This window comes from Etheostoma spectabile, unplaced genomic scaffold, assembly GCF_008692095.1.
Source record: "Etheostoma spectabile isolate EspeVRDwgs_2016 unplaced genomic scaffold, UIUC_Espe_1.0 scaffold395, whole genome shotgun sequence".
NCBI classification, from domain to species: domain Eukaryota; kingdom Metazoa; phylum Chordata; class Actinopteri; order Perciformes; family Percidae; genus Etheostoma; species Etheostoma spectabile.
In genome coordinates, this window is record NW_022605600.1 from 523,744 (window position 1) to 532,524 (window position 8,781).

Genomic DNA, 8,781 nt, shown 5'->3' on the forward strand with positions numbered 1-8,781 from the left:
AAAAGCGCTATATAAAATACAGCACATTTACATTTACAAAACCAAATTCTCAAACTATATTCACAAAACACCTGATTCTACTGGCAAAATAAAACAATGCTTTAAGATCATACACACAGCCAGTCAATGACTTAACAGTACAGAGAATTCATTAGACATTACATCACAAATTCAACACTGTGTCCATGGCATGGAGTTGCAGAAAAAATGGGTGACACTTTATTTGAAGAAGTGTGCATAAGACTGACATGACACCTGTCATGAACATTAAGTCATTTTGAGTATTCATGACTGCTGACTGTTGCCGAAACTCTCTATTTTTTACCATTAACATAGCCTGCTATCTCTATTAACACAACATCAGTCCATAAATACCAGTATCACTGGTAATGATATTGCACCAGTATATCCTTCAATTCAATTCAAGAAAGAGAGATAGAGAGAGGAGTTTGGCAGGGCAGCTGATTCTGAGGGAGGCTGCTTGAAAAAATGTTCAGCTTGGGTGCTGCTTCCATTTATCACTTGTATTCACCATTTATGCATGAAAATAAAATAGTGTAATAACTGATCTGCTATTTAAATTAAATAAACACAAAATGATTGCACAATTTTGGGTGTATCACACATGCATTTGTTGGCATGTCTAGGCAACAAGGTTAGCCTAAACAAAATTATTTCATGATATTTATTATATATGCTATATATTCTGACCAACCTAACTTTCTGCATTCATTTGCTGTAATAAATTAAACAAGGATGTAGATGGTGCCTACATGTAGACTAAGCTATACAAGAGCATACATACTAGAACTTCTATTCATCTCGCCATCAGGTTATTTAAATCAGACATACTTTAAATAGGATCCTTGTCAACCATACTGCAACAATCTAGTGTATCATGCCTGACTGGATTAGTGTGTTTTTTCTTTTATAACCCTGCAGATTGTCAGGTCCTGGAAGGTCTTCTTTGCATTTCTGCCCCACAGGCAATACTGTTTTAGAATCTCATTGGATGCCACTCGCCATAGCATGCAACAGATTGCAGTACATCTGGTTGAACCTCCAAGGCTTGTCAGGAAAAGTTGCTGTAAAAAATAAAAACACAAATTATACATGTAGAACAAAGTGCAGAGCTTGTATAATCTCATTTTGTAAGAGAAGATAGTTCAGTTATAATGATAATTGAAGTTATGCAATTATGTATTGTTAATCTTGGGGCAGGACTATGGCCGCTTAATTACCATTTTGTTACTCCTCTCCTGTTGATCGAGACTCCTGTCAGATGGAAGTGACAGGGAGTTCCTTAAGAGCACGAGCAGCTCATCCATCTTCTCCTCCAATGCATCCATCGGATGTGCCATGCGGGTAACGGATGTCCTCATGACTATGGAAAAAATTTACACTTACTTAAGTAAGTCTTCTTACCTCTCATTTACATCTCCATGGCTGAACCACCTCCCTTTGTGTGATCAGTTCTGCTGTTAACAACGACAAAAAGTCAAAGTTTCTCTCAAGTTCCTTGTCATGCAATTATATTTAATTGGAAAAATCCAAAGCCACTGTGCCTTTAACTAGGTCCAAAGTTGAAGTGGCAGGCCAAGCTTGTGTTACAATAGACCCATCCAGCTCTGGGCGACTGGCCGGAATGAACTAAATGCTGTTGAAATATCTTCCTTAAATTTAGCTAAAGCACTGTCAGATAGGCATCTAGTGTGGAAGCTCTTATTTACTTTAATGTAGACGGGTCCCATAGTTTCAACTTGGGCACACTGCCCAGATAAATTGAGACCCGCCAAGGTATGTAAAATCCCCATTAAATTTTCTTTCCAATTTTACGGCACAGTATTTTTTACACAGACCAGCCCCTTTGCCTCGTGAAGTTGCGTGCCACGTGCATAACAGGGCAGCATTCGTAGCATTCACATTTTAGGAGTCAGGAGCATTGCAATCGTGTGGAGAGGGAATACAGATGTGTCACTGGTGCCCATCAGTTCTTCCAGACGCGAGGCACACACATTGGCGACTTCAGAGAGCAAGGGCTTGAGGATTGCTGCTTGGGACTGTTCAATGAATCCCACAGACCACGGCAGTGGAAGTGAATTGCTGGGAGTGGAGTTGTCGGACTCTAAGTCATTACTACCGTCCTTGAATAACTAATGGAACGCAACTACTGTTTTCAAAGTGTTTGCATTGATCTGCGCAATTCTTTCATACTGGTTTTTGCTCAGCAGTAATGTGGAGATCTCATGCTGTTGAAGTATGGAATCCAGCCTATCCTAATTTGAATTTCATCTTGTCTCGATGGATTTCTTCAAGCTGTTTTGCAGTTTCACTAGTTTATTTTTTCATTGGTCAACAGTTCAGACAACTCAGTATTTTCAGCCAACACGCATGGTGCAAATGTACTCGACAGGATGACATTCAGGAAGTCCGCGTTGCAATTCAGCCTGGTCTATCCATGCAGGGCAGCGATTATGTCGGCTCCACGGTCAATGAGAAACAACACGGCCATATAGAAGTGACACATCTATTCCAAATTCACAGAGTTTCTAGAACGGCAGGCTCTTGATATTCTCCCGTTTTTGATACACCACTCTCGAACAGAGTAACACCTTGGAAAGGAGGTCAAAGTTGTTGTTTGTATAATGGATGGTGCCGGATATGAATGAAGCTTTATGGTAATTCTCTGTCCATATATCTGTTGTGATGGCACATTCATATGTTTTGATGATGGGCTTTATCTCCACTGCCACTGACGCCTGTAGTGCTTGTGCTCGCCCCTCGACATGTCTGGATAAGGTGGTTGGATGAGGTAAAACATCTTTTACATCAAATTAGCCATATTTAGCGACGACATTAACTAAGTGTTGTGATATGTCAACAAAGTCTTTCCCAGCGACAAAGTCTTATGGCCTTATGTCTAGACAGCACATTTCCACACATCCTTAGTTTCTTGTTTAACGTGTGTAGGGATATGTTGTTTATCCTTGAAAAGCAGCTTACTTTGACCGGCGAGAACAGAGCAGGTGTGTCGCCTCAATCCAGAGGTGCAGGATTTGTGTTTGTTGTAGACTACTATTTTTCCACATTTTTCACAACTAAGTCCAGTTTGTTTCCATCTTTGTCACAAACTATTGAGAAACTTCTCCAAATGTCAGACTTGCCTTGCTTTGTTTTTCTGTTTTTTTTACACATCGTTTACTGACTCCACCCTGTCACTAGGCTACATCTCAATCTCAATTGAACAAAGTTCAAACTTGCGCTGAAAAGAAACCTTGGGTTGTTCCCACTGCAGCCCTCTAATGTATAGTACAGAACAGCATGTTTAGGGTCCCCAAATCAAGGAATACACTTCAAAAAATGAACAATGATATAACCAACAAAATAAACAACAATTAGCTTTAGATAGCCCTAGTCTTTTCGATTTAACAGCAGTTAGGAGGGAACAGTGTTGAGATTAATAATAACTTCTAACTTTCTGTTTGGATCATGGTATAGAATTACAGGTATTTTATCTGTATCTTAATTGGCAAAAAAAAAGATTTAATTGACAAAGCACATCATGGCTACAGTTTTTTGTCATTTGTTTAAAATGTAAAACGCAATTTATTGTATTTTAACAAAATACTGAAAGCAGCGGAAATGTCATTATTGCAATATTCAACATTATATCACACAGCATATCACATATTTTCCTCATATTGTACAGCCTTAATAACTACCCTGAAATTGTATCAGATGTCACATAGTGTTACAATATTTTCATCTGTATTTTTATCATCTTTTAGTCTAATTTGTTTTAAATGTAAATAGTTATTTATTTCAGATTCAGATTTTTTTTTTTAAATGTACAAATAAATTGTCTTTACAGGCCGACAGCGCACATGATGGGTTTTTAATTGCTTGCACGATTTAATTATGGTTATAATAATAATAATAATAGTAAATATTAAGCCTTTGGCCAGTTGGCAACGACCAGGTCCCGAGATGGGCCGACTGACCCAATCAGAGGTTACTCAAATTTGGATGTTCAAAATCAAGCATGTCACCTTTAAACGGGATCTCCGTTTGCAGGGATCAGGCTGCACCCGGTTCCCTGTGATCATGCTGCTCTGGAGGAGTGGCTGCTGATGGGCGCAGAGCTTTTCATTACCAGTTAAAAACGTCTTGTTGTTGCGTTAAATAGTCTAATTCTGTGTTTTGGTACAGGGTTTAACATCTGAAAACCCTGAACAAGCAGCATAGTTCTGCTCCGTCTTTCTGCTGTGCCCCATTCACGTAGTGTTTAGTTTTACCCCATGTAGTTTAAACCGCAATTAATCCACGGTTCACATGTAGGCCTATGCATGAACTGTGGTGGTCCGTTACACTGTAGGTATATTCAACATCACTGATCGTTTTTGATCAATAGAATGTCGAAAACATTAGGCTACACTTCACAACGTGTTTATCCATAACATTATTGTGTTATTGTACAATTTAGCTGTAAAAGCAGTAGCCTGTAAGTCAATCCTACATTTTTCAATTTGGGACTAAAATGTGCTGCTTGGGGAAAAAAAGTCACCTTAAGCTCTGTTCATGCTAATTAAACAACTGGGCTTTGAGGTTGTGTTGTCTTATATGGCCCATGTCCCAGATGTGAAAGACCCCTCTTACTGGACTGCTGAATATAATTTGTGATTTCCTTGTCATACATAGACGTTTTTACCATACATTTGTGCCTAAATATGTATCAGAATGCAGGAATTGAAGTCTTTTATTCTCAAAATGTCCTGTGGGAGGACCCCAAGAACCCCCCTGCTTTGTTTTAAAAACCCTGTAGTAGAATAGTATAAGTATAATCACAGACAGACATAAAAAATATTTAGATTGCACTTACCAATAAAACAGATAAAAAAATATGGAGAACCGGACAGACAATATGTACAGTATCAACAGAGAGAAACACGGACAATTGAACAGACTGACAGTGACAACAAAGAACGACATACTGTATATATAACGACAGTAACAGACTACAAACGGCATAAATAGGCAGTATGTGTCAATTTGTTATAAACGTGTGCTCTTTAAAAAGTAGTACGCATTTTTTGCCAGTTGCTCACATTAAATGTTTAAAGATATGTTACATAAGGTACTGCTTATGTTTAGGAAGAAACCTCAGACAGACCCAGGCTCTTGGTAGGCATGTCTGACAGGCCCGTTAGGGTTGAAATGAAGAGTGGCAATAACAGTCACAGTAAAAGATGATGGAACAGTGACTGGAAATAGTAGTTTGTAGTAGTTCATGGTGTAGCAGGGCACTGCACGGCTTTACAAGGCACAGCAGAGCGTAGTAGGATGTGACAGGGCATTGCAGGACGTGTAGCAGGACCATGGCGACAGCTGCAAACATGATTTTGGAGCCTCCCTGATCCAAGGGAACATGCTGGGGGAAAAAGAACATAAGAACTCCGGGGAATGACTCCCCAGAGCTAGGTTAGTAACAATCATTTATGGGATATGGATGCACACAAATGGAAAGATAAAGGAGAGAGAAGCTCTGTGTGTCAAATGAAGAGAGACAGGATAAAGAGAGGAGCATGGTTGGGCAAGAACTCTCCCCTGCCAGATTGGGCTGTACTGGCCTTTCTCCCTTTAGTTTTATTATGTTATTGATTATATGGTAAATGAATCTGACGACTATGAAGATAAGAAGAAGAGAAGGGGTGCCATGTCTGCGGCTATACACCTTCCCTTAAAGTTGTCACTACTCAGAGCTATAGGAACAGATGGCTCAATAGAGCTGTGACTATCTGTCAGCCTGGCTTGTGAGATTTGTTTTAATTTGCGAGTTTGGGAGTTATACCAAGGTGCTAGTTTCCTTTGCTTCATCATCTTCTTTTTGAGAGGAGCAACAGAATCTAAAGTCGTCTGTAGGCAGGTTGTTGCTCCATCTACAAATTTATCAATTTGGGGGGGACTAAAGTCCTCTGTTATATTAAGGAACGGAATGAACTAAATGCTGTTGAAATATCTTCCTTAAATTTAGCTATAGCACTGTCAGATAGGCATCTAGTGTGGAAGCTCTTATTTACTTTAATGTAGACGGATAGTAAGAATTTGATCATTTTAGCCAATGCCTTAATTTTAAATAATTTTTAATCTGCATGTACTTCCTGGTTTGAAGGCCTAAAAAACGACTTAAAGGGAGGCTGCAACCAGCACAAAATAAATTTATATGAGTAATTCTGAACTATGATTCAGAATGACTTTGATTACATGGTGCAGAGCCTCTAACTCACTAAGCCTCGCCTCCAGGGCAGTGAATATACTACATTTATTACATGTGCCGTTATCTCCAAAGGAGACAGAGGAATAGCTAAACATTTGACACACAGAGCAAGAGAAAGTAGGTGAGGTAGAGGAGTTACCCATTGCTAATGGCTAAGCTGAAGTAACTAACAGCGTTTTAACAACTGTTAGATCAGCGAGGCGATCACTATAAGTGAAGTGAGTGCTTGAGTATAACTAATGTAATTTAAATGCAATCCAGGCAAATAGCCGCTAATTTAAACAATAAAACTGAGTTTAGTAAGTTTTGCTGGAGCAGCAGAGTTGCGTCTGTAACACAGGAACACCAGAAGAGACGCAATCCGCTTACCGTAAACGTTGCACGTAACTACTAGAACTTTTGTAAATTATATAGTGTAGTCTAGACCTATTCTTTCTGCAAAGTGTCTTGAGATTACTCTTGAATTGAATTGGTGTGGGTACAGTGCCAGGGCTGAATATTTGTCCCATTCCGCTCTTGGCTGCAAGTATATTCTCAACCTGTGGGAAACACTGACTCTTAAATGGAAGCAACCAGCAATAATTAGTGAATAAAAAATCAATTTCTTTCTTTTTTTCATAGCACCACAAAAAAAAACATGTTAAACAAAATATTAATCATAGCAGAATATTTTTTACATTCTGGTGGAAACAGGTAAGCCTTCTATTTTACCTTTAGTCTGACGGGCAAGTGCTAGTCTTTGGAGTTTTATATGTACGGGCAAACATAGGCATTTCTGGAGGGAAACATTAAACTTCAGCAGACCTTTAATTAAGAAGACAGCAGATCAGAAAATGCTCACATAAATAATTTTTGTTACCATCAAATGGACCATTGTGAAAGGCACTGAGGAAACTTATCTATTATTTTTTTTATTATCTATTACTATATTTGATGAACAGTAAAATTTAATATCTCTTTGTGTTCACAGAAGCCAGCCAGCTCAACATTTATGGGGTCCCCATGAGGTGAACAACCAATTTATTTTCAAACTACAAAATGACACGATGATTCTTTTCAGCAAAAAAAGCTAAAATAAAAAGTTAATAAAATGAACATCTACTATTATACAGATTTTTCACAGGATCTGAAACCTTGTTGTGAGAACATTCCATATTACACAAGGGAAATAAGGATCATTCTGCTCCAGCCATTTCTTCCACAAATTTTAGTTGTTACTCTACTCCTTGTACCCCAGGAATGTGCGTAAGATGGTGCTGAGACAATCCGATTCATCGAGTCCAGAGTCAGGCTTCAGGAGAACCAACCCTAGCCCTAATATGAGGCAGAAGAGAGGTGAGAGGTCACTAGTTGCCTTATAACAGACGCCAAATAACCATGTGATATGGCTATGGTGGCAGCGTCAAATAAACAATTTGCCAAGTTGGATGTACTATACTAGAAAATGGGGAAAGTAATATTTTTAACTACAGTTAAGGATAAGACAACAGGTAATATTTCACACTTGTCAGAAAGCCCTTTGTTTTCCTTTACAGTGATTAAGAATATCAACATGTTGTGTGAAGATATGCTGAATCCAGGCCTATTTCTTCCCTCCCTTTTCATCTATCAATTCCAGCCCTATAACCTCACTGCCCAACTCCCTCCCTACACATCTCCTTTTGTCGTTAGGTTTCTTTTTTTAGGAATTATACTTTTAACTATATAGCAAAAATCATGTGTTTTCACAAGGTTGAGAATTACATTCTTGCATTGATTAGAAATGCTTACCCTACGTTAAAGGAAATATACGGTTCCTGTATGATGTGTGGAATTTGAGAGTCTACTATCTCTGAGACATGTACATTAGGCAATTTCAGTTTTAAAGTTTTTTTGTCTTAAATTGACATCTGTCCATAAAAGCATTTGTAGGTATTTTTGAGAAACCTCTGTCCGCAGTGAAAATAAAACAACAACAAAAGTGCATCTCAGCTGAAAGATTTCCACTGCCCAACTGATCAAATCACTATTTTATCGACATCGTCTGACAAAATCTACATAATTGGAGAGAAAAATGTGTGTGTGTGTGTACACACACACACACACTTCAAATTCCTATTGTTTGTACGAAGGTAAGGTTAGGGCCAGTTGACAGCAGCTGTTTTTGGTCTCACCTCTCAAATGGGTGTCTCGCCACTATTACAAAACCAACTGTTCAAACAAATACCTGTCTCCTCACATTAATTCACACCTCCTCCTCTTTTCTCTTTCTCTGAATTCCTGTTCTCTTCTTCTTACTCCCCTCTTGCAATTCTTATTCTTTCAGTTCTAATGTTACCTAACTTTCCTTATGTCAACATTCCCATCTCCCTGTGCCTCCCTGCTCCCTCTTATTTCTCTCTGATAAAGATGAAGGCAGTAATAACCATAAGAGTAGTTGAGAGCTAATCCTGCTATACAACAAAGGCAAAGACACAGGCATCACACTCAAAGTAATAATCATACAAATGTGATGCATTATTGCATTT

General features: G+C 38.6%; 1 protein-coding gene across 1 annotated transcript in view; it reads left to right on the plus strand.

Annotated features, from left to right (window-relative positions):
* mcf2l2 (MCF.2 cell line derived transforming sequence-like 2) overlaps positions 1–8,781 on the plus strand; it is a 356,499-nt gene that overhangs the window by 279,404 nt on the left and 68,314 nt on the right. The window contains exons 26-27 of the mRNA XM_032511616.1: positions 7,245–7,281; positions 7,512–7,609. Coding sequence (XP_032367507.1) covers positions 7,245–7,281; positions 7,512–7,609 — 135 coding nt within the window. The remainder of the gene's footprint in view (positions 1–7,244; positions 7,282–7,511; positions 7,610–8,781) is intronic.